The sequence below is a fragment of the Perca flavescens genome, chromosome 20 (assembly GCF_004354835.1).
Source record: "Perca flavescens isolate YP-PL-M2 chromosome 20, PFLA_1.0, whole genome shotgun sequence".
Taxonomy (NCBI): domain Eukaryota; kingdom Metazoa; phylum Chordata; class Actinopteri; order Perciformes; family Percidae; genus Perca; species Perca flavescens.
Genome location: NC_041350.1, coordinates 29070527 through 29097695, shown reverse-complemented (window position 1 = coordinate 29097695; position 27169 = coordinate 29070527). Strand labels below are relative to the sequence as shown.

Here is a 27169-nt window from a genome sequence, read left to right as displayed (position 1 = left end):
AATAACACTGTACTCTCAAAAGCCAACAGTTGATCCAGACGAGTTAAAACACTTCAGGCCCTATTGTAACGATCTACGCGCTGGCGCGTTTAGGGCGTGTCCAAATCCACTTTTGCTAGTTTGACGGCGGGAAAAAGGATCCGTGCGCCAGGCGCATGGTTCCAAAGGGTTGTACTTAGTGTCATCATTAAATTATAGGTGTGTTTTGGGCCTAACATGCAATAAACCAATCAGAGTGACATCTCCCATTCCCTTTAAAAGCCAGGTACGTTTGGACCTTGGAGCATTGCTATTATGATGGAGGATTTGCACCGTAATATTTTTATTTGTAATCTTTTGCATGTTTGTGTGCTGCTGTGCGTCCCTGTGTCTTAAACTATCAAAGACACTCGTGTCGGGCTTTGCACTGCGATTTGCGCCGGGTGCAAGATAGGACCCTTCATGTGGAGGTTAAACTGAAAGTGTTACAGCGCCGAACAACTGTAGGTCAAAGTTGAAGCTGAAAGTGGGTCTGTACACTGTGATGGATGTTTGCAACGGAGAGTAATACTTTTGTTTTCTCTTAGTTTGATTAACTTGTTGCTTGTTTCTCCATCTCATCGTCTGACCGATTGAGTTCCTTGACTTATCAGATTTCTTTTTAGTGATCTCAGCAATGACTTGAGTTTGTTCAAAGGTAGTGTAGACTCAGGCTGACAGTGGGAGTACTTCTAGTTGACTTTGTAGAGCGTTATGTAGAGATTTTTTTCTTAGAAGCCAATGTAGGATGATCATGATGCTTGAATAATAATATATACGGTATATTACAAATACTATTGTACTTTGTAAAATAGGAAGAAATGCTTAAAACTTTGAAAACGGCTAACAATAAGAAAGGCAAGAGTCACAGTCCTGTTGCCCTATAATTTGTTAAATGTGAAAAACCCCAGGAGGCACCACAATCTTCTAAATTTAAATTATAAAATATCTAGAGAAGTTTAATCAACGTGAAATACACAGTAACATACACGTGCATCCTAAAAGTGCCTTTTCATTTAATTGTATTCTGATTAAGTTAGTCTTTTGTTACGTGAAAGCTTATTTATTTATTTTTATTTATTATTTTTTGATTTTAATTTGCATTTCAAAATGTGCTCTTTTGACAGAGTTTGGGAGAAGAGCAGAAATGTTGAAGAATTCCCTTCTCAATGTTGGATGGGCATCAAAAACGATCACTTGGCGCATGATGAAACTTTCAACCAAAATGTCACTAAATCTGTTGGAATGTTTTGCGATATCCTGCTAACAAAACAGAAAACTCCAACATTAACATTGTAAATTCAGAACAAAAAGAGACATTTTTGAGAGCCATTAAAGCATCTTCAGGAAAGGGGATTTTGTTCAGTAGTAGGACAGAGAATTTGGATTTCTTCATTTTAGGAACTTGTAATTGTTAAACTTCTGTGTGTTCCAGTGTTAGGTCATTAAGCAGCAGGTACCTACCAGCTCTATCTCACGGTCATCTATCCCACTCAGGTCCAGCTCCCCGCTGTCAGCAGCACCATCTGTCACACAAACAAATCACAACAGACACGCTTTAGACAATTTGCTGTAACGCACGTTTTTCACAGAGGGGTTCAACAGGAAACAGCAGCTCCATCGAACTGCTGCATCTCTTCCTCGTGGAGCATCTTCCATCGAGGGTTAATCAGCAAATAAAACAGCACTGGGACTTCTGATAAGACGTTAATAGGCTTAACTGGCGTTTAAGCGGATCTACCTTAAACAGAAAACTCTTTTCAATTATGATACGCTTCCTAGATTGCAGCCCGCTTTATTTTGAAACATGCTGAAGCGGCAATTTGCATTTTTCATGCTGCGATGCCCGAATATCCCGAATATCCCGCTTTTCCCTGCGTCTCTTTGCGATGGAGCTGATTGCAAGAGTGAAACAACAGACATTTTTAATGTGTTGATAAAAGAAAAAAAGGTGTTTTGAAATCCCCAGGTGTGCACACAGTTCAGTTTTGGAAGAGAAAGGTTCAGAGAAAATGTGATTGACTTTGATAAAAGGAAACAAAAAAGGGAGGGAGTGGGTGCAGGCTTTGACAGTAAAAGCAAACCATCAGTGGAAATTCAACAGCTTTCACTCCAAAAGATCCTCCACCTTGATTAGAGGTTTTGGAACAAAGTGAAACTCTTCTCTGGCTGCCTGCAGACATCAGACAAGTCAATCAAAGGAGTAGAGATTGAGAGAAATGTTTTAAAGAGGCAGCAAGCGGCAGATTTACGGGAGCCGTTTAACTTCTGTCAGCTTTCTGCCTTTGACACGTTCACAGGGGGGCCCTCCTTCCTCGAGTTCAAACTCCCAACAGGGCGGCAGCTTCAAAGACGTGTCACCTGAGTCCCCGGGCGGCTTTCCCGCTTCATTAAGGAGAGACAGGTGCACAGACAGGAATACACCCATCCTCAGACAGTAAAGGGTGTGTTCTCCCACAGCCGAGGAGGTGAGAGGGGGGATAATCTAGTCAGCCATTTGAGTTCAGTTTGCAGATTGTGGCTTCCTTAAAAAAAAAAAAAAAAAAAAAAAAAAAAAAAAAAAAAAGAAAGCGCTGCCGAGGGAAGAGACAGGTCAGTCGCTATCTGCCGGTCCCAGCCCTCTCAGAGCTTCCTCTCCGTGAAGTGCGAGGGGGAGATAAGATGGAGACAAGCCCTGGGAGAGATTGGCAGCTCCGGGAGGCAGAGAGGCAGCGAGACGAGGAGCTGATAACACCGGTCCAACCCCGGAGAGAGGGAGGGAGGGAGCACTACCCAGTTATTATTCAGCCTGGCTTTGATATATCTACACTCGCTAATTTGATCAAACCCAGAAAAAATTGTTCTTGGTGAGCGTGCAGAACAATCTGCAGACGATGCCAAGTCAAATTACTGCCGGCCTGAAAATAAAATCGGGTAGCAAAAAGAGGTGGCCGCCGTAAGCAGTCTGCGTCGACGGTGTAGAATAACGTTCTTACTATTTGCGGATAAATATAATAAGAATGTAAAAGGTTTCCATAAGAGACCAGTGTGTTTGGTGTATCCTTATTACACAGAGTTGTGTGCAGTCATAGAGAGGTGTCGGTTAAAAGTTCTCTCGGCTAGACACATCTGTATTCCCCGAACAAAGGACACTCTGACGCACAGAAGGTTTAGCTTAAGCCATACCTATAGAGTAGTTAAAGGTCATGAGTGTAGAGCAAAGTACACTGAGTAATAATGACAAGTGAAACAGGAGCAGAATGTGCCACTTCGCGTGAGAGCAAATGAGGACGAGACATAACACAGTGGCCCCCCCACCCTGGCGTGGGTTGTGTGAAGATAACAGACCCTGTGCTGGAGAAGAAGAGGGGGTCCAAAAAAGAAAGTATAAGAGATGAGGGGAAGAATAGATCGGGGCTCACAAGGCCCGACAGTCTAGAGATACGTGGACCAGCTCCGGCTTTTTGTCGGTTGCTAGGGAAACTTAGTCTCTGTGCACTTTGTGATCCCACAGATCTGTGTATTGTTACTCCGATGCTTGACTGATTAAACTAATGTATTTGACTTTATCTTATGGTCTTATTTGGCTCTTGCTTAGCATCAAAGTAATTCCAATTTAACAAATGCACGGGATATATGGGTCTTTTATTGGAGTCAGACACATTGTCCCAAAAGGGGGGACACAGAGGAGGAAATCCCCAACAACAGCATGCCCTCAAGGTGTTAACTCTATCGCCCTGTTCTCTCTTGGTCCTTGCAGACAGGTAACCTGACCCCGCATTTACCCCCCCTCCTCCCCCGTCTCCCACACATCACTGTGTCCCAGGCGGCAGCAGGCCTGTCTGATGTGGTCAGGAGAATAAGATGCTTTACTGCAGAGGCTCTCTAATACCAAAGAAAACACAAAGAAACAAGAGGAAATGTGCCCGGCGGGAACGAACGCTAACAGGTGTAGGAGACGGCCTTTTGAAGGCGGCGAGGGAGGGAGAGAACAAGAGATTTTAAAGCGCCAGAGGGGGGAGGGAGAGAGAGAATAAGAGATACAGAGATATTAAAAGATAATGCTGGTGGTGTTCTTTATTTTTCTTGGGTGTCCAACAATGTGTTAGTCTGTCTATCCGTACGTTCTGACTTCTTGTCTGGGGCACTCAGCTTCAAGCCCATTGGTTGCTGAAGACTGAAATCTTTAAGAACGTTTTACAAATGCATAATTACATTTTTTAGACTCTGTAACATTCTTAAAACAGCTGGTCACTGTAGTTTAAAAGATTGTAAAATTCATACATTTTGCAAGACACTACAGGTGAATAGGGTAAAACTAATAGATGAAACTTACCCAGTTGATTACTTACATTAAGACAATTAAGTTTTACGAAACTATTTTTAAACATGCAAATGAGGCATTATCTTATGCTAACTGTTGGTGAAATTAGGATAAATCTACAGATGCAAAAAGCCAAAGTAAAGTAAATACCTAAATGTGTATTTTGGATGTTGGATTCTAAAAAAAGACATGGTATTGAAGCAAAATAGCCCAAAATCTCAACATTGACCAGTGCATGAAAACCTATAGTGTCTAACCTTAACTTTTCTCAACAAAGTTAAACTCTTACGATGTAGTTGGATATGAAAAAGTGACGTCAAAATCACATCGTCAGGCTAACAAGACGACAGGTTTTGGTCTTTTCATGGGACAATAAGAAAAATACAATATTGCCAGCTTTGTCCTTTTAAGAGACAGAAAGGGAAATTGTAAGACTGCAGAAGAAAACGCCAAAGAGATCCAGAGAAAACAGCAACAGCAGAGTAGGGGGTGAAAAGACAAAAGAGAGGCTGAGGACATTCATTCATTCATGAAGACATGAAGGAATGAGCAGAGAGCAGCTGAGAGAGAGGAGAGACAAAGGAGGCAGAGAGAAAAGACAGAGGACGTTAGGAAAGACATTGAGAGAAAGAAGTTAATACAGAAAGGAGGAGAAAGGTTGAGACAAAAAAGATGGAAGAGGGAGAAAGGAGAGGCTCACTGATCTCCTTCTAATCCTGAACAGTGTTTCATTTGGGGCGAAGACAGAAAGGAAAGACAAGAGAAATAAAAATGATAAAAGCCATGCTGGCTAAATTAAAAGGAAGGCTCAGTCTGACTCCTCCACATCTAGTGTCCTGTCTTCTCCCTCTCTCTCTCTCTCTCCCCCTCCCTCCCTCCCAAAAAACAAAGAGTGTGCGTGCGTGTGATCTGGAGGATGAATGGGCCTGTGTAGCCCCTGTGCTGCAGGATCAGCCATCATCCACACTTCAAAAAGGAGCCCACATTATCCCGACTCACAGCTCTTGATGTCAGCAACAATCCTGATCCTCACCCGCCTCCCACCCCCCCGACCTGCAGCGAGCTCGGCTCCATGGCTGCAGGGAGGAGAGGTACACAGGAAGGTAGACATTTCAATTTGTCAGGATTCTGCCTTTTAGATGCGATGGTGACTGGTGAAAGTAAAGTGAAATCACCTGCTGCAATACAATCCCTGCAGAGGGATAAAATGAATGAAATATTACCTTTGCAAAATGCTGGCTCCTCAATTAATGCGTTTTTTAGTATACCATGTTTTAAATCTGATACACGTGATAAACATTGTGGTGTTTTACAAAAAAAAGCTCTGAAAATGAGATGAAAATACAGCTGCAAATGCTTATGTTCATTATGGCTTATTTTCGATGAATCTGTTTCTGAGCTCATAATGTCGTTAAAAAGGTATGGTTCGACATTTTGGGAAACATGCTTATTTGTTTTCTTTCTAATTGTTAGATGATAAGACTGATATCACTTATGTGTATGCGTTAAGTACGGAGCTGGAACGGGTGGTGCTTGGCTTAGCACAAAGACTGGAAACAGAGGAAAAAGCTAAAAACTTCTAAAGCTGACTAACAAACACTAATCTCGTTTGCCTAATCTGCACACAAAACAACATTTTGTGGATTAAGAGGGAGTTAGGCGCTGGAACTATTTCTTGACAAACAACAGTTAATCCATCTGCACAGAAGTGCAGCGCTGTCGGCTACAGTGCGAGTTGCCAGATGGCATCCGTTTTTAATACAAGGTCTTCGTAAAAGGTACACATCGGATGGTGCCAAACGTGGATACCTTACTGTGAGAAGGATGTGGAAATAAACAAAGTATTCCATTTCTGATGATATCAATTAGAGACGACCAAATGTTCAAAGCTAGAGAGAGGCCTTCCGGTGGATCACCATGGGGCCTTATGTCCGAAATATATGAATAGTGAAAGGTAAGACAAATAATTTTGTAATCTTGATTGAAGTGTGCCATGAGTTACTACACATGGGATGTTGTCGATTTAAAAGAACATTTTGCAAGTCGAGAAAGTCACAGTTTGTCGCAAGTATAAGACTGAAAATATGTAACGTGAAGGACTACACACCCAAAAGTTGCGTATGTGACGTTATAACTTTTGCATATACAAATTTGAGTCCATTAGAAACAAAGATATTGTCCTGCATGTAGCAAAAAAAAAAAAAACTGTTCGCACGACCCTTTATTTTACAAAAATCTATGCATCTTTGTTTTTATCTGCAGCAAGGATACATCAGTGTTCCCTCTACCTCCTGTTCTACTGTTGCATCTCTGGATCAGATCGTCAACACAACAGAAAACAGCTCCTGGTGTAGAAGTCCTTCCCTGCTGTAGTACGAGGTAATAAGGCTCGGTGCCAGCTCTGCCCCGGAGAAATAACCAGCAAGCCGAGGCAATAAATAAAGTGCTAGATTGTCGCTGACACGGGCGGGCCGGGCCAGCCCATTAAAACCTGACCTCCCAGACCTTGGAGAAGCCCAGACTGAGCGTACGCCCACACAACCACCTGCTCCTCCTCCTCCTCACCCTCCCCTCGGAGCAGGATGGGGAGCAGGGAGATACTTGTGGGCGATAAGAGTCCTGGAGGCACACTGGATCCCACTAGTTTTGATCTATGATACAGCTATGCTGATAAATGCATTGGGTTACTTTTTTTTTTTTTTTACAGTATTCTTGTTATTGTCAACCAATTCCAAAACCAAAACTAAACTGATGTACTAACAATTACTGTGTTTGTATCACACACTGATATATCTTCTTCCTCTGTGCCATAAAAACCCTTCAGCGAGCCACACTGTTAAACTGGCTGACATGTTCCTTCTTTACCACACACACACACACACACACACTTTATTTTGACATAATCCCATGTACACCATTCCGGCTACAACAAATACTAAATCACCAAATGTGGATTAATCCGCCCCTGAAAATAGTCCCCAACAAATGCACTACAACTCCTGTTTGTTTGATCAAAACCGGCAGACAAAGAGAGGCTGCAGCGGGACAACAGCTTCTGTCTGCGGCTGCAGGACCCGCTATCTGGGAGCCAACAGCAACACCATGCTGCTGGAGGCCCAGGCCGTACTGCTGGGCCCGCTGGAGGAAAGGGAGTCACGGCAGAACCTGAACCAGGACTGGGGGGCTCCTGCTGCAGTAAAATGAGGTTTTCTAAAGGGAGTCTGGCAGCTGCAGATCTTTGCGACCTGAGGTGGTGGTGCTCATGGAAACACTTCCGCTTTTGTCCACAGGGGTGCCAACATCAACTCAAAATTAATTTGATTTAAGAAATCTCACATTTTGATTATTGTTACCCATCTGTACATGCTCAAATAATCACTAGATTTTGAGATAATCTAATAAACGGACAAACAGGACAGTAAACATAACCTCTGAGACAAGGTACTAACCCTCTGAGCTGTGTTAACAGCCGTGTTTCCATCCAAATGAGCAGTTTTAAGGAAAAATCTAAAAATTTGGTCAATTAAAATGCAAACGGGGCATGACTTTTTCATTAGCTCGGGTTATGTGAATGTATTCAAGAGGACGGGACAATATTAGATTATTAAAACAAGAATCAGTGACTGTGTCCCGTCGTGACATTTGTATTGCAGTATTCTACCGAAGATGGCATTTATGATATTTTAATGAATGAATTTGTCTCCACTGTGCACACATGGAACAAATGTCAGGGGGCGTTGTGGTTACCTGGTACGTGTCCTCGACCACAGGGGCTCCTGGGCTCACCTGCTCTTTTTATTCTTTACCTTATGGTCTTTCTGGAGGAGAAGAGTTATCAAAACAAAAAGTTACTCTTCCACCTTAGCCAAGTGTACATTTTTAGCAAAAATGTAGGCATTTTCATTACTTTGAATGTTTTTTTCTTATTATATTAATGCAAAATCTAAAAAAAAGATCCTACATGAGATTTTGTCAGTGACTTCCAAAACGACCTTGGCTATTTTCTGAACTGATATCTTTTTAGTTAAGGCTTTTATAGAAACTAAAACTATTTGGTTGACTGTTGGTAGGAGAGGAGACCCAAATCGTCTCCCTAAAAGGTTTGGTCATCTGCACAAGTTGAACAACAAGATTTTCCTCACTTATCCAAGAAAGGGTTTTTTGACTACAATTTGTATGGATACAACAAGGAGGAGAGCAGTCTAGAGGAAAATAACAAAAAACGGAGTTCCTGGTAAGTTCTGGGATCAGTCAGAGACCGAGTCGGAGCGGTCATCACAGACATTAGGTCTGTATGTTCCTAGCTATCTCCCGGCTAACAATTGCACAGTTCAGTGAATACCAAAGCCGAAATTAGCTTTGCGTTTAGTCTGAACACTTTAAACCTTTTGGTAGTAGGCGATAAAACTTAGATCGTCTGGAGTATTCCAACAAACGAGTAAAGATTTATTTGTGTTTAAATTAAACTGTACTGTTTTCCTGCACAAATACTTACAAGTAAAATACAAACTGCTCTAAACAGTAGCAAGAGATTACGTCAGTTTTGTTTCCATTGTTTTGAGCAGCCATATTGTTTTTCAGCTACCTCTCTTTGCCATCTGTGACTGCGTCCTCTCAGGCGAACGTTTCTATTAAAAGTGACGGATCTTTTCAACAGCGTACACCAAGTTTTCCATATTTTGAATAAATGGCTTTGATCAAAGAGATGTCTTGTCCTGCGTTGATATTCGGCCTATTTTTCCAGAACAGTGTGTCATTTTTACGTCACGAGAGTGGGATTAATTAATCATCAGCACTGAGTGAATCGACAATGTAAGAATATTATGAGATGAACAGATTGATGCTTTGATGGATAAGTAGGACAGTCTCTGGTCAGTCAGCATTCCAGAGGAAGAATTTGGAGAATGCGGTCATCAAAACGAGAGCCGTTTAATGTGTGCATTGTTGTGCATGAGAATCAAACATTTGACGACTGCCACAGGAATGTTTAGCCAAATGTTGCCTTTGCCACGCCGATGAATCAGCACTGTGTTTCTTGTAGGCACCAAAACCACATGCTCATCTGCATGAAAATATTTACAAACGGTCTATGGAAGTAAATCCGCCCGCGGATCTCCGTCTGCTGTTCTACATCATCAGTCTGCGATGTTCAAAGAGCTCCAGCAAAGATGAGAAGTGGCAGTGTTCTTTGTCTGGCGGAGCCACTTTCCTTTAACTTTCTACATGTGTTTCTGCTTCCGATATTGATTTTCTATTTTTGCTTTTCAGTCAAGAATATGCTGGAGTCACAAGCACTGACTCAAAGCACAAAATGTCTTACAGTTGCAATGCATTCTGGTATATTCTAAGCAACTGTGGGTCTACACCCACACGTACGTACGCACGTACGCCTCTTCTCTAATGGATTTCTGTCTGGACGAAGGTGGAATGTGGGTGCTAAATGGCTCTTTTCTAAGTGATAACAGGCTGACATTTACTGTTGATTTTTGAAATCTTTGAAATGTTTCAAACTCAACAGCTGGTAAAACAAACTCAGCACAATATATATTAGAAGGTCTGGAGCTTTCAATCAAATCACACAATCTTCCTCAGAGCTCTACAAGGTCAAGGATGAACTTTTAATCGCAATTTTAACGGCCCAGTGATGAAAACTCTTGCATTTGCAGTTTTTTACGAGCTGGCACAGTAAGGAGCGCACAGTTAGTGACGCGTCTGCCGGAGGTAGGCGGAGCTAACGCAACAGAGTGTGGTGGTCGTTTAGGAGACAGAAAGAGGGTCGGTTGTCCACTAATCAGAAGGTGGGTGGTTCGATTCAACAGCCCATGCAGTCCACATGTCAAAGTGTTCTTGGGCAAGGCACGTAAATATGTATCGCTCCTGATGAGCAGGTGGCACCTCCCGCAGTAGCCTCTGCCATCAGTGTATGGATGTGTGTGTGTGTGTGTGTGAATGGGTCAATGCTGGCTTCTGTTGTAAAGCACTTTGAGAGGTCGCTACGACTAGAAAGAAGCTTAGTAAATGCAGTCCAAGTACCATTTACTTGCTCTTCAACAATGCAGTGACATTTAATTACTGCATTTTTAACCCATCCTAAGTATTTGGAGCAGTGAACAGTTATACATATAGTATCTCGGGAGCATCTTGGGGTTCAGTGTCTGGTGTAGGAAGCAGCGTGCCGGTTTTTCCGTTCTCTGCCAGCGTTGCGAGTAAAAGGTTACTACGGCCAAAGAAAGAAAAGGGAGATGGCAACTGACTGACGTCACACAGATGACATCGTTTGGATCTCTGGGAAGTAAAATCCATCAAACCTGTGAATACCACTTATCGCCATATGTATCGCCAATTAGAACGAAAAAGAGAATTAGAACGAAAAAGAGATCTTTAAGACTAACTTTAAAATGTTGAGAAAGAAATGAAAACGACAGCTGGACAATCTCCACTTCATCCGCTGATGAAGACTGTGATACAAACAAAAGCTCCTGAAGAAGGCTGTTTCCGATGGTGACCATGAATCATCTTAAAACTTTAAAGAACGTCAATTTCAGGATAAAAGGGACCTTCTGCATGAAATCCATTTGGCCATATTGAGTCACTGCCTTGCTCAAGGGCTTCTCACAAGTAGCTGCCCAGGATGGCAGTGTGGGGAACCAAAGCTGTGACCGTTTAGCTTCAGTCTGCTTCTCTGAGCTTAAGTCTTCCTGCTGAGGACTGAAACGGCTCGTCTCGACCACATTAACGCTGATGTAGCTGGAAATCAGAGATGCTACCTGCTGCTCCGCTCTTCTTTCAGCTCTGAGCCAGAGTCCACTTTGACTGAAGACTTGAATGCAATTTGAATTGACCCAAGTGTGCAGAAATGGGATCCTTTCAAAACAAATAAATTATATTTATTTCAAATCCGGATATGGAGATGCAGTGCTCAGACTCAGAGGCTCTACTAGTTCTCTTGTGAGGATCCTTCCAGCCGTGTACTGTACCTTCATATTAAAGTATATATACTAAATCATGACACCCTGGCTTTGACTCCTGCTCTCGTATTAGTTGGTTGAACTTTTGACAGAAAGTGGATTTCATAGGATGCATTGTGATAGAGCAACAACTTGTTATATTGTCACTGTGAGTGCAACAAGAACTTCTTTCTTATGCTCGACACAAGGGGTTAATGGCAGTCCTAGGACATGGTTTACATTTTGATAGCACTCCTAATACAGTAGACGGATGCATCTTACATATCAGCCCGTTGTAATCATATTCTGCACAGTAAGGTGTTTAAATGATTTCATCTAATTTGTGATGCAGAGTGAAGGCGGGCCAGGTAACACCCCCCGTTCACCCCGTTTACCTTCTTTTATTCACTGTGATGAGAGCGCCGATTGCGGCGAGCAGAAGGAAGATGATAACAGAGTCTTTCTCCAACTTGCTTCATGTTTTCTTCACTATCAACAATCTCCACCAGCAGCAGAAACTTGTAAGAGAACACAAGCAGTCCAGGCTGACCAATCGCAGCGCTTGCCGTCTCCACGCTGCATCTCCATAACCACAGGATCTGACATGTAGTTAGGTTCAGGTTACTTTATTTGTACTCGTAAGTAGATTTTAGAGACGGCCCGATACCACTTTTTTGATTCCCGATACCGATTCCGATACCTGAACTTGCGTATCGGCCGATACCGAGTACCGATCCGATACCAGAGTGTCATATATTTCATTATGTTTTAACAGCTGTATACTACTGTCCCTGTATGGATGGGATATGATTTCTATCTTTGTTGTCGGTCTGGCTCAGGTTAAACTCTTTGTGAAACATGAACAAACACAAACAATGAATGCCCCAGAACTTTCTTTTATTCTCCAGTTTGACAGTCAGTTATAATGGAAAAAGAACATAAATAAACTACTTTAACGTAGATTTTCTTCAGGGCTTTATTACGTGGTATCGGATCGGTGCATAAACTCCAGTACTTCCCGATACCGATACCAGCGTTTTAGGCAGTATCGGAGCCGATACAGATACTGGTATCGGTATCGGAACATCTCCAGTAGATTTGGTTTCAGTGACGTGAACAAAGCTTGTGTTAACGGTTAAAGGGAACCAGTGATGAAGCTTGGTAGGGGAAAGAACACAAAACCACAAAAGTCTGTGGTGTTGTGGCCGGTTGGTTGGTTCAGTGGTAGAGCAGGCGCACATGTACTGAGAGGTTTATGCCTCGATGCAGAGGTCCAGGGTTTGAATCCGACCTGTGACAATTTCCTGCATGTCATCCCCCGCTCTCCCCTTTCTCTATACACTATACACTACTAGGGATGTAACGATTACCGGTGTAACAGTAAACCACGGTACAAATGTTGATAACAATTACCGTTTTCATTTGAAATATTATTAGCATGGTGGATTACCACGTGTTGAAAGCGTGTGTTCCCAGCTTCACCGAGTCTCCTGAAGTTGCCACGCGGGCATACGTAGCCTACAGAGCATTTCTTGAAGTTGGAATCATGGCGGAAAGAGGAGATGACAGTGCTCAGGACATTTATCAGCCTTGTATAAAAGGCATAGACAGTATATAAGAATGGACCACCAGATGCCGTTGCTCTGGACAGAGACCAGTGAAGGATATTAGAAGAACTTTTCCGGTGAGTGCTGAGCGTTACTGAGCAGCCTCCAACTGAGAGAGACGACGTAAATGTGACGTGAGCAACGTGTCTGAAAGTTGTAAGTCTTCTGGTAGCTGTGCCAAGAGAAATCTCAATCATTCCCAATCTTACAGAGACGGAGAGTGTAGGTATATGTAAGGAGATAACATAGGCACAGGCTAATTATTATTAACTAAAATGCTAGTTAACATTAGTAATTAAACCTAAACAGCTCATGTAAGTCGAAACTGCCTGCGAGCTTATCCTGTACTATACGGTAATTCCTCTACTGTGCAACAATGACTGTGACCAATCAGTGACGAGAGTCATCGCTTTGATCTCCTGCCAATCACTCACGCTCAGACAGGAGGAGGGGACAGATACAGCAGCTCTAAACAGACTTTTTTCTTTATCATTCCGTTCCCGTTTTCGGACTTGTTGAAGTGATGTGTGTAGCCCAGGACGTAAGTTAAAACTATTCTGTAGCTTGTTAAACTGTCATTGGTTTTACTGCCTAGTTATCTGTGTAAACCTTAAAGCTACGTTTATTCATATTTCAATACATTTTTTAACCTGACTCCGCCAGATGGATTTCTTTGCATTTGCTCGGCATATCCATCTGGGAACTTTCCGTTGGAGAACTTTTGGGAAGGGGCGAAAATACTGGTTAGCTGATTGGATGAACCATCTGTCTATCACCTATGTTGGTGATAGACGGGCCAAATCAACCAATCAGATCAACGAAGCGTATGAAAATACAACCACAAGCCCGCCCCTGCTGCTGCAGGCAAAGCATAGCTCGTTAGCTCAGCAAGCAAGCAACATGTCGGTAAATGATATTTGCCGTTTGTGTAACGAGAATTTAGGAATAAAAGACACCCTTTCAGGTTCCTGGACCATATTCCAAAAGAAGGATCCAAGAGAAAAAAGCATTAGCGAGCAACTAACAGAATTAGGGCTACCGCTGGCTGAAAATACTGGTTAGTTGATTGGATAAACCATCTGTCTATCACCACCTAAAACTGCCTCAAAACCAACGCTGATTGGCCCGGTCGTTTGGTGAACGGCTCCAAATGTTCTCTATCTCAAGATGCCAGACTGATCTGCGAGGGGAAAACTGGAGCTCTCAAGATCAGGACAGTCTCACGAGGCTAGATAAGTTTAGCCCATGTTATGATATGACATTTATTTTGACAGAAATATATTTATTATCACCTTGATAATATTGCTGTTGCTTTGTTTCTTACTGCATAGCTGATAGATGTGAAGATTGTTTAAAAAGGTGCCCTGCCACACAAAACCGTTTTTACTTGCATTTTTTGAAACAGGTTAGGTCCATATGTGTTTGTGTTATGTTGTGAAAATGAACTGCTACCTCCTCTGTCAGTTCTAGCCACTAAAAAAGAAATAAGCAGAGAAATTAGGCCAATTACAAAAATCATGTTGCCTGAGCTCATTACTATTCATGAGCTCGCCCAGTTGAGCTGGGTAAACGATGCTGATAGCCAGGCTCTCATTGGCTAGCTGTTAGCCAATCAGAGCCAAACAGCTTAGCTTGTTGAATATTAATGAGAACTGGCACAAATTGAGCTGAGTCTTCCTGCTGGCTTTCTATACCACGCTAGAATGGCTTGAAACAAGGTAACCAAAGCATTTTTTAAACAGAAAAATGTTACAGAGTCCATGGTAGAACTTTAGACATTACCAAAAAGTAATGAAATATGTGTGGCAGGGCACCTTTAATATTACTTGTGCAGTCACGTGTTGATATTCAGGTTGTGTTAGGGCAATTTGCTAGCAATGACTAGTGCTGTGGAGCCATGTGCTTAGCTATTAAAGGTGTATTACACAGTTTGCTCCGTTATAGATGTGGCTTATTCTCAGTTTGTGTCACTGAGCAATATGTTACATTTATGTTAATTATTACAGAGAAATTTATGTAATTCTTAGCATCGTTTCTTGTTATATGCTGGTGGCTATAACATTTAGTTTTGGTAAATAATGTTAATAGTAAGTCAGATGTTTATTAATGTGCATTATAATTTGCTTATATTTCAGAACCACATCCAACTTCACAAGTTACGTCAGATATAACTTCATAGTTAACTTCATGTTGGAGTTGTAAATAAATCTTCCTGGATCTCAAAGTCAAACATCTCTGGTTCAAGTTCTTACCGGACCCCCTACAGTGGGCCAGTGTTTCAGTAGTTTAATAGTTTTTACAAGTCTATTGCCTATATTTTTGTAATAAACACTGTTACACTTTTTGAAACTATTTCAGCTTGTGTAGGCCTATCAGTGCTTTCTGAACGTATTGAACACAATTTTAAAAATACCGCGAGAATACCGAAAACCGTGATAATTTTGGTCACTATAACCGTGAGGTTAAATGTTTATACCGTTACATCCCTATACACTACACATTGCAAGTCTAACATAATTCTAAACCTAAATCTTCTTTCATGAGTCCCCGACTTGTGTGAGAGCCCTGATAAAACCCGCAGTCCTGCTGCGTAAGGAGGGAAGGAGGAGAGGGAAGAGGGGGGAGGAGGTTAAGCTGTAAAATCTGCTGTGACGCAACAGCCAGGGGCGAGAGGTTTCCTGCCTTTCCCTGCCTACTAAACGGTAGCTGTCATCTCCCGTCAGGCTGGCGGCGGCAGACGAGACGGCTTCGTTTTCCCTCCTCGGGCCAGAAGACGCACATCATCTCCAATCACAGCCGGCTGCGGTGACGGGCCGCTGCAGCCATCTCTCCAGAGAGACTGACTGCTAACTGCCACACACACACACACACACACACACACACACACACACACACACACACACACACACACACACACACACACACACACACACACACACACACACACACACACACACACACACACACACACACACACACACACACACACACACACACACACACACAGCCTGATTTCATATTCCACACCAAACTGCTGCTGAGGTAGCACAGCTTGTACTGAGTCACGGAAAGCGTATGATTGGCCGTCCACAGAGAGCGGCCTGAGCTTGCAATAAACATTAGACTTTTGTTCTTCTTCTGGTGTTTCTGCTGTGTATCAGTGACGCCTGTCTCCCTGCGCTGTCACCACCTGTCGGTCTGCCATCCCATCCAGTCGCTCTCCTCCTCCCAGAGGTTGTGTCCATCCGGCCATATGTCCATCAAGCTCTACTGTACCGCCCCAGGCACTGTAAACACTCCCCCCTCCCTCTCACACACACACACTCCGGCCTGCCCAGCTGTCGCAACAGAGAGGAAATGAATACATTTGTGAATGGATTGGCTGCATCAATGAGTAATAACTCATTAACAATTAAAGGGGCAACACACTTGGATTTTAAAGAAGATGGCCACAGGTTTCAAACTGCTGTGGATTGACAAATACCACTCAATCAAATATTTATCTGACAGGTGCTGGGATTCATGTCTTTCAACGCCCCTCCCCCACCACACAAACATTGTTTACCACACACACTGTACTAGACTTGTGAGGACCACCACTGACATGATGCATAACAGTAACCAACAACTACAGGGCTCAGCTCATATTTTGCTTGTTTAAATCGGTATAAATATGATGCTGTGAAAACTGCATGTGGTGGTTTTTCGGGGGATTTTGTGCTAGACTTTTTCTTGGCCAGGTACAAGTCAAGACCTGAGAAAGTTTATTGATCGTCCTATTGATCGTCAAAAAGGTAAATGACAAAGAAGCTGTACGTACACACTGCCGCCGACTTGAGCGTCTAAAGATACCGGAAGTCATTCATTTTCAATGGAAGCTGGCTTCCCTCAGCTGCAAGGAGCGTCAAATCAAATCTGTCGCGTTTTGGGCGTTTTAAGGTGGTGTTAAGGTGGAGTGCAGGGAAATATGATCCGCCGTGAGCAAATTTTGAAAATGAACCGGATGTTTTATTTTGCTTCTGTGCTCGACTTCCTGTCCCGCACCATATGCCCTGTGCTGAATTGCCGGAGTTACAATGACACACAGTGACTTTAATGGAAACCTATTGACTCTGCTGCCGTTCCGGAGCGGATCTGCAGACGTTCCACAACCGGTGGAAATTGGGGGTAAGCCCCTACCGTGACAGCTTTCACCTTGCCGTTATATACGGCGTCTGCGTGGGGTTCGGAAAAGTGTAAACACACTTGCAACCGCTTTACCGGCATTGCCGTGACTCACTGTGACTTTAACAAAGTCAACGTTGTTTCAATGCATCGGCACCACAGCTCTGCGTGTGTGTGTGTGTGTGTGTGTCTGTGAGAGAGAGTCTGCAATCGGAGCGCTCTGTGTCAAGATGCAGAGACGTCAGATATGCTCACGTTTATGCGCTCTTGGGTACCGAAATTTGGCACGGTTTGATTTAAAGTGAATCCGTCCTCTGTAGTACAGACGTTATTTTTAATTTGAATGCCTTCTGCAGAGAAGGGAGACTGGCGTTGGTCACAGTTTGGAATGGAAGGGAGGAAACAGGACAGAGTAACACGACAGATAGCGTTTTTTCTTTTTTAACAACCTAGTTAAGGCGGCATGCCCGTCTTGCTCAGGCTAAGCTTAGGCCTAAGCTGCAAAGTGCTGCAGGAAACCCTGCTGTAAAGTGATGTAATTTTCTGACTTTAGACTGTTCTTTTATTTGCCTTTAGCCACTTAGTCATTATATTCACATTAATGATGATTATTCATCACAAATATGTGTAAATATTTTGTATAAGCACCAATAGTCAACCCTACAATATCGTCGCAATATCGATAGAGGTATTTCTTCAAAAATATTGTGATATTTAATTTTCTTCATATTGCCCAGCCCTAGTAATATAAAAATTATTTAATGTCCCTTAAACTGAAGGAGGCCAATTATACAGACGAGTTTTTTCAACAACTCCCTGCTTCATTTCTTTACAGTTACACATCCACAGCTGTCCTTCACAAGTCGTTTGGTCACAGACTCAGCCGTCAAGCCTTCAACACTTATTCTCCATAAGAGCAAGTAAAATGTAAATCATAAAATGTGGTGAGGTAGTTCAACTTTTCTCCAGTGCAGTTTCCTTTGTCTGAGGAAATGTCTTTTACCATAATTAAACGAGACAGAATAAAGCAGATTGTTGCACTTAAATGTGGAATTGTCGGAACAATCCCAGAGTTGGAGACGCTGGGATCAAACCTGGGACCTGCTGGTTCGGAGAGCTGCCTCTCTCCTCATTAGCTTTCCAAAAGACAACACAAAAGAGCTTGTAGATCTTTTTTTTTCTACACATCTGACTGCTAAGGAGGTAAAGTGTGCGGATACTAAAGCACAGGATGAGACTCTGAATTTTCTTTCATCCCTGAACGACTCCTCTGTGGACAGAGAGAGAGAGAGAGAGAGAGAGAGAGAGAGAGAGAGAGAGAGAGAGAGAGAGAGAGAGAGAGTAGTGCAGATCTGTTAGGAGCTTCTACCACGCCCCGAACGGCTGAGAGCTACGACTCACTGCAGTAATTGCAGTTAGTGAGGAGGATGGATTGTAGAAAATGTTTTAGGACAACAGGTCCGTGTCTGGGGAGCACTGACTGCTTCCCTAAACGCAGCCTTATACCTGTAAAATGGTTACAAAAAAGGGGTGTTGAAACCAAGTTAGATCCTGAAAATAAAATGGATTCTTCAAAGAGCAAAAAGGCCCGGCTGAAATCTAGAGTTTCAAAGACTTCAAACGGCCCTGTTCCCAGACGTTTTCAGGCAATAAAAACAGCAGAGTGGTTTGACAAGAGCTGGGGAGCTGTGCTCACTGGGGTAGTTAAGGTCAGGGCAAATGTCATTGATTGAACTAAGTGCTGCGCTGAAAAACTGTGTGCCTCAATCAATGCTGCCTCTAATGGTGCGGGGCAGAGCTCCCCAAAGAATAAGGCTATAGACCAATGTGACAAAGTCATCCGGAAGGTGCTGGAATCACGCTCCTTCTGTCGGCAGACTGCTCTCAGTTTCTCCTCGGATGACACAAGTTAATGAAAATGCCATTACGCTGACAGGCCTTCGATGAGGGAGCGGGGTACAACAGGGTGACCGATTGAAAAGAGTTTAACTAGGGATGAACAGCTGTTTCATTGACAACAGCATTTCCAAAGTGGATGCACAGTTCATATTCTTAAGAAATCCTTTAAAATGGACAGTTCACTCCAAAAATACATATTTGTCTTCTTACCTCTAGTGCTATTTATCAGACTAGATAGTGTTGTGTGAGTTGCCCAGTGTTGGATACATTGACTGCAGAGATGTCTGCCTTCTCTCCAATATAATGGAACTAGATGGCATAAAAAAAAAAAATACACTTGAGAAACTCAACAGCAATGTTTCCTTCCAGAAATCAGGACCCGGTTACTCAAGATATTCCACAGACCTGGCTGTGAGCAGTTTCACGTAGAAACATTTTCCTTCTCCCGAATTACACCCGCCAAAAAAAACGGATTTGTGCATCTTTTCAATGTTGCTACAAGTTGTTCATCTGAGTGAAGGCTGCTGGAACAAAGCTGTTTTCATAAACTATAAAAGACTATGAACTCCATTCTGAAAGTCACTGTGCAGAGAGCGGGAGTCGTCATTTAAAGGAACACGCCGACTTATTGGGAATTTAGCTTATTCACCGTAACCCCCAGAGTAAGACAAGTGGATACATACCCTTCTCATCTCCGTGCGTGCTGTAATGCTGCCTGACGGCTCCAGCATTAGCTTAGCCTAGCACAGATCCTGCAGGTAACTGGTTCCAACTAGCCTACTGCTCCCAATTGTGACAAAAGTGACAAAATAACGCCAACATGTTCCTATTTACATGTTGTGATTTGTAGAGTCATAGCGTGTACAAAAAACAACGTAACATGAGACACAGCCATCTTCTGACAGTAAACAAACCGGGAACTATATTCTCAGACAGGCTTGCTGCGAGCATATCACTCCGCCCAAGTACTATATTCTTCTGCCTGAGAATATAGTTCCTGGTTTGTTTACAGTTAGAAGAAGGCTGTGTCTCATGTTACGTTGTTTTTTGTACATGCTGTGACTCTATATATCACAACATGTAAATAGGAACATGTTGGCGTTATTTTGTCACTTATTCGGAGCAGTAGGATTACTGGAACCATTCACCTGCATGTTCTGTGCTGGCCTGATGCTGCTGGAGCCGTCAGACAGCCTTACAGCACACACGGAGATGAGAAGGGTATGTATCAACTTGTCTAACTCTGGGGGTTACGGTGAATAAGCTAAATTCCCAATAAGTTGTCGTGTTCCTTTAAAAAAAAAAATAATACAAAAAAAAAAATTATCCACTGGAACGGTCTGTGTATACAGGGACACTGGGTTAAGCTATGAGCACTAGACCATTGAAGCGAGCGGTATACCCGCTGTTCACGACCTGTCGCACGACAATGTGATGTCATGGGAGCGCCGTAACTGTTGATACTGGCGCGTGGTGGTCACGACACTAGCTGCAGTCTTCTCCTGAACAGAGGTGGCGCAACTGAGGAAAGGCTACTGACTTTTACCTCTTTTGCAGAGAGTTAGATGAGAAGATTGATACCAATCTCATTTATTAAAAGATGTCAATAGCATAAGAGGTCTCTTGAGTCTTCTGCTGGATGATTGGGACACACAATCTGTGATAATCAGTTGAAACTCACCACTTGGCTTTTTCAAACCGGGGTATTTTTTGGGGGTGAAAATTGATAAAAACTATACGAAAATAATGAACGTTATGTGTCCTTGCTAGTAAATACACAATAACAGCTCTTGTGTGGCTGTCTGCGTTCACAATTTTCCAAACTATGTTTTCTTTCTTGCGCTTTTCCTGAGAGAATCCAAAATTACACCCTCTTTCTCTTCCTCCAGTGCCCTGCCCTCTACTAACAATGTCCACAAATACTACACTCACAGATGAAAGGCTCGGCCCTAATGACAAGGTACTCTGTCCACTTAATACTTCAAAGATTGAGCTTGGGGGGGCCATGATACACCACCACCCCCCCTGCCCTTCCCATACCCACCACAATTAGCCGTAAGAAGTGAACCAGACCAGGACCAGCCTGAATCCACAGAACCTCCATCTGCATCCAGCTCTATGTAACCAGCCTCCAAACAAAAACACAGAGGCAGGAAAACACTGGCAGTGGGCATGGAGCTACATAAACTAACACACTAACCCTCACAGTGGTCACACACTACAAGTGTAATCAGACACATATGTTCGTTTCCAAACACAATGATGGCACACAAATAAAACAGGAGTACCAAACATCGGAAGACACGCAACTTGCACATAAATTGTCCATTTCAACCAAACGGTCACAGTTATTAAACTGAAGAAGGGACTCATGACGTTCTTAAAGTGCCCATATTATGCTTTTTGGCTTTTTCCCTTTCCGTTATTGTTTTATACATCTTTGTGCATGTTATAGATTTAGAAAGTGAAAAAGCCAAAAATCCCCCCTCCAAAGGGCCTTACCATCTCCAACAGAAAAAAACTGTTCACAAACAGCTTTATTGTAGTCCAGCCTTTACTTCAGAGACAAACGTGTAACACACGTTATAATGCTCGCCTAGTTGCTAGCGTAGCACGCCCTCATACTCTGCTCCTGACTGGCTAGCAGTCCTTACCTAGGTACTGTCAGGGCACGCCCTCATACTCTGCTTCTGACTGGCTAGTAGTCCTTACCTAGCTACTGTCAGGGCACGCCCTCATACTCTGCTTCTGACTGGCTAGTAGTCCTTACCTAGGTACTGCTCATGTGCGACTCCCAACAAAGATTGAACAGAAGTGAGATGTCTCACTCTGTAGCTAAAACAGAGAGCTTAACACACAGGGTGAAAAGAGGAGCTGTAGCAATGTGCAGTCCAACAAAAACATGGTGTTTTCTGAAAATTAAACCACATGAACCTGTTCTGGTACAACCTCTAAATACAATTGAACTACAACCTGAAAATGAGCAAAATATGAGCACTTTAAAAAAGGACTTGTTTTTGCCTTTTCGCTGCATGTCACTAGCATCAAAGATTAGACCAATAACACAGACCAAAGACACGACACGTTTCCAGGCAGCGATTTGAAATGCAACAGCAACACAGACATGAAGCAGGTTAAATGTATCACGTTGTTTGGTTTTTTAAGGTTGAGCGACTTTAATGGTTGAATCCACGTTGGAAAGCAGACATGTGGAGGTGGAAGAGGCAACTGAAAATATCACAACAGCAAAATATGAGAAAAGAAAACAGTGGCTTTACTGAAGCAGAAATCTGCTGCCACAAGCGAAGGTTTTGTAAGATTGTAAATGTCAACAAACAAACCATTACAGGTAACCCACAGCTATGAGCCAAAATCTGATGTAACATACGACTAGGTGATGTAAGATTAGGGTGATGTAATCAGGATTTCGTCTTGCTGCTGCTTTGTCTACAATGAGCTGCCTGTGTTTCAGAAGGGGGGCCCAAGGATGGGGCAGAGATCCAGGTTAGAAGGCTCCAGCTTGGTGATATGTTGAAAGGAATCATGTCCGGGTCAGGTTGGATCTGTGGGACAGTGTGAACCTTATTCCTAGCTCATCACTGGCATCTGCTTGTTCCTTCTCTCAAAATTAATCTGCATTTCCTCCACAGTATTATATATTCAGCCAAATTCCAGGTTTGTACCAATATTATTGCTGCAATGATTAGTCGACTAAACGATTAGTCCTTCACCAGAAAAATGAATCAACTATTTTGGGTTGGCTTAGTGGGTAGAGCAGGCGCACATATACTGAGAGGTTTATGCCTCGACGCAGAGGTCCAGGTCCGACCTGTGACGATTTCCTGCAGGTCTTCCCCCTCTCTCTCGCTCTCTCCCCTTTCTCACCTAGCTGTCTTGTCAAAATTAAAGGCGGAAAAGCCTAACAAAATTATCTTAAAAAAAAAAAAGTTGTCTTGCTTTTCTCGGTTTTATATCATATTAACCAGAATATTGTTGAGTTTGGGACAAAACAAGACATAAAGACATCACCTTGGACTTTGAGAAACTGGAATGGACATTTGTCACAATTTTCGTGACATTTTATTGACCAAATGATTAATCGGAAAAATATTCGCTGTTTTGTCATTTCCTGTCTTTAGGCTAAGCTAAACTAACTGGCTGTAGCTTCATATTTACCGTACAGACATGTGAGTAATAAATTTTCTCAACTAACTCAGCAAGAAAGTGTATTCTCCCAAAATGTTACTATTAAACCATTAAACTGGTGTCAGGATGCATTTTATTTCCCAGCATTAATGGACATTAGCGCTCCAGAAATGCCGCCATTTTACTTTTTACTTATTTGACTTTCCTGATTGGCCCATGCTGGCTATTGTGTTCTGACTACTGCTTTATAGTCAGTATGAAGAGAGTAGGGCGTGTGCTACAGGCATCGACTGACAAGGGTCAAATGAAGCAACACGGCCACCGGTGCGGTCATTATTACGGAGTTGTAAAAGTAGATGATAAAGTGTACCCGCACTGCACTGGTTCTGAGAAAATGAGATGGTGTCAGATTGTTTTCAGAAACTTCTGCCAATGGTGAGAAAAACAGAAAAGTTAATCCCCACGAGTGTCACTCAGTTTTGCATTTGATTGGTCAAGGATGGTCTCAACACTGCAGCATCATTCTGTTACACCAACCAAAACACACACTGCAAAAGCAGAATGAAGACACAGAGAGAGAGACAGAAACACACAGAGAGAGAGAGAGACACACACACACACACACACACACACACACACACACACACACACACACACACACACACACACACACACACACACACACACACACACACACACACACACACACACACACACACACACACACACACACACACACACACACACACACACACACACAGGAGTGAGCAGCTTCCCTCTAATCACACAGCACGGTGCGATCAGCCTCGAGTCCCACTGGCCACTGACAATTAAACCCTTTAATCACAGCCATGCTTCATCTTTTAAAGGCGACTTTGTCATTCACGGCCACATGCGATGACCATCATGATAGGTCAACTTGAAGAGGATGACTCAAACTAACATCACTCCACAACAACAACCTTTTTTATTTATTTTTTTTTAAAAAGGAGACACATTACAATCAACATAAGAGCCTATGATTCAGAGAGCGGCGATTCATTGCAGTTTGGTAACTGTGGCTCCTCTCACTCTTCACCTTGTCCCAATTGTGTATTCCCCTGATGAAATTAGGTCAGTGGCATTACTGGGGGGACACTTTCATCAGGTTAATGGGTGGCTTGACCTGAACTATGGATGTTTTAGGGAAGCAGGTTTATACAGAGGCCTTTCCCCATGGAACAGGAGTGTCATAAAGGAACGGAAAGGGATCAGCGTCTTTCTAAAAAGGACACTTGGACAGGACTGGGACCAGTTTCCCAAAAGCATCGTTATCGTTAATCATATGGGATTGTCATAAAATCTATTTTACAAACCTTCTTAAGCTCAGGAAGTGTTTCCCAGTGTCATTGTCTCTTACAATCATAGATCACAGATGAACAACTTGTTGTCTTGTTAAGTCAATATATCTCATGGTGAGCACGGATGTTCTCGGTTAAGAGACAGTCGATGTGAAATGAGGTTTAAATTAGAGACCAAGCACTTTTGTTTTTGTCATCGCCCTCCTCTCCCAGCCTCAGTCCTCAGTTTCCATTCCTTATTATTTCTAATATTTGAGAGTGTTCATAAAAAAAGCTCTTAAATTCTATGTGGGATCATTGTGGAGAAAAAAAAAAAAAAAAAAGATTTATGCAGAGGGAAATTTCTTTTCAGCAGTTGCAATACAAAGTGGGAAGAGTGCAAATATAAAGAGTGTAAATCGAAAATATTCACAATATCAAAAATGCCAAAATCAGGTTGACAATGATCATATAACTATAAAGAGGTTAATGGCAGGGATCAGTGTTGGTGGGATCTGACATGAGGCCCAGGTCAGTATTTATGGACACAAAGAGGCCTCAAACCTGTGACCTTTAAGTTACAGGATGTTCTCCAAACATTAGACCACCTCATCGCCCCTTCCCTCATAACATCCATCCATCCATCAAAACACACTTCACCTCCCACCCCTGGCCTCTCCCCCATCCCCCCGCTCAGAGCCATAAAAACACAGGTTTCCTCATCGGGGCAGATGTAGCTGCATGGCACCATTACCTCACATCCATCACCGCCTCTGCACACCCAGATAGAGGCCGGGCAGAACATCCCACTCGCGTAATTAGGTAATTATAGGCAACGCATGATGGATCCCTGTAGCTGCTTTATTTTTGCAACGGTTAATAAGTCATATTGACAGAGGGTGTGATCACGCCTACGGTTTGTTTACCGCCACGGAAAAGTTCAGGCTGTTGTTGGGTTTGGATCTTTATTCGCGTTACCTGGCTGCACACCATGTGAACAAACGTCGCAAGGATAAGTGTGTCGAAATAGTCTTTTTCTTTTAAATCTACAAATCCACAGACAACACCAAAACAATAATTAATGTATCTACTAAAAAGTATTGTGTGTGTGTGTATATCACAGCCTGATGTATGTTCTTCCTCGGTGTTATAGAGCTCTATTGTTGTTGTCTATTGTAGAAACACCTCAGTGAGCCACACTGCTGCACTGGCTGACAGGTTCCTTCACCACACACACACACACACACACACACACACACACACACACACACACACACACACACACACACACACACACACACCTGCCTCAATCCCACATACATTGTCCTGCTGCCACAAACACTCACTACAGTACCAACTGTGGATTCATCCACGGCTGAACATAGTCCCCAAAAAATGCACAAATTTCATTTTTTTTTATAAAAGCCACAGTGATTAGCGGTTTTAGAAAATCACTGAATTTTTTTTAAAGAAGAAACTATTTATCTTTGTGAAAGCTTGGAGCTGAGATCCACAGACCGGGTGGGGAAGTCAGAAAGTATTGAGCGACGGACTAATTAAGGAGACATGAAATAAAGGCCGAATACGAGCAGTCATGCTGATGTGGCATAACAAGTCAAGTCAGGACCAAGTCCTAAACTTTAAACAAGTCATTATTTATCTGCTGATCGGAGCTGCAAAATGTACCTTTTCCTCCTGCTCGTGCAACAAGATTGGCTGCAGTCAGACAAGATTAAAAGTATATCTGTTGTTAGGAAAATATAGTTATTCACTGCACATACTTTTTATGAGAGGATCTTTTCATTAAGGATGGAAAGGATAGAAAATCATTTTAAGTCCAAAGGCTTAAGTACAAGTGAAGTAACGCTTAAATTAAGTAGATTTCAACTTCCAAGTCTTTTTTCATTTTTAATTTTAGTCTATAGTCATCAGAATCATGATTTGAGTCTAAATCAAGTCCAAGTCATGTTACTCACGTCCCCACTTTTTTTCTATATTTTTACAGGTAATGTTCACCTAACCAATAAAAGAGTTATTTTTCCTGTCTTGGTGAGGTAATTTGCTTCACCTGAGTTTAAATGCCATTGTTCGTTTCGGTACAAACAAGTGACAGACAACCTCTCCAGAGAGACGTAGCTGAATGTGCTGCAATCAAACAAAACAACAACTTGCAGTATTTTGGCACAAATCCACCCCAAGAGTTGAGAAACTGCTACCTTGCCTCCTGAACATCTCCCACACATTCCCTATCCGTCTGCGGCACACTAAAAAGGGTTATACATAATAAGGGATGACAAATTTCACACACAGCTCAGCCAATTTCATCCTGGAGCAGAGTTAATTACGACAATTAAACCTGAGAGAGCATTCTTTAACTTGATTATGGGTTATTATGGGGATACAGTAGGTACCAGACACAGCAAAGGATCAACGGTATCACCTCAGCATTCCCAATCAGACCAGAAAGCTTTTAGAAAGACGACAAACATAATGCCTGAAATGTTTTAAAAGCATCAGATTTCTTTACATACTACTGTATGCAGAGTCGAGATGCATTAAATACACCCACCCATTAAATACACCCACTATTCCTCTCAAATCTAAAAACAGTGACGGGAGAGAAGCTTGAGAGTTAATTTTTGCCGACAAATGAGATTACCATGCCCCAGAAATCAGGACTCTGACAAAACCCAAGAAAAACGTCCAATCTAGTTAATCTGCTTTGAGGTAAAGTGATACCAAATGGGATTGTTATGCCTAAAAATG

The 27169-nt window shown here is 42.6% G+C and overlaps 1 protein-coding gene across 1 annotated transcript in view; it reads right to left on the bottom strand.

Moving 5' to 3' along the window:
• brf1a (BRF1 general transcription factor IIIB subunit a) overlaps window positions 1-27169 on the bottom strand; it is a 131013-nt gene that overhangs the window by 51026 nt on the left and 52818 nt on the right. The window contains exon 13 of the mRNA XM_028565554.1: window positions 1483-1544. Within this exon, the coding sequence (XP_028421355.1) occupies window positions 1483-1544 (62 nt within the window). The remainder of the gene's footprint in view (window positions 1-1482; window positions 1545-27169) is intronic.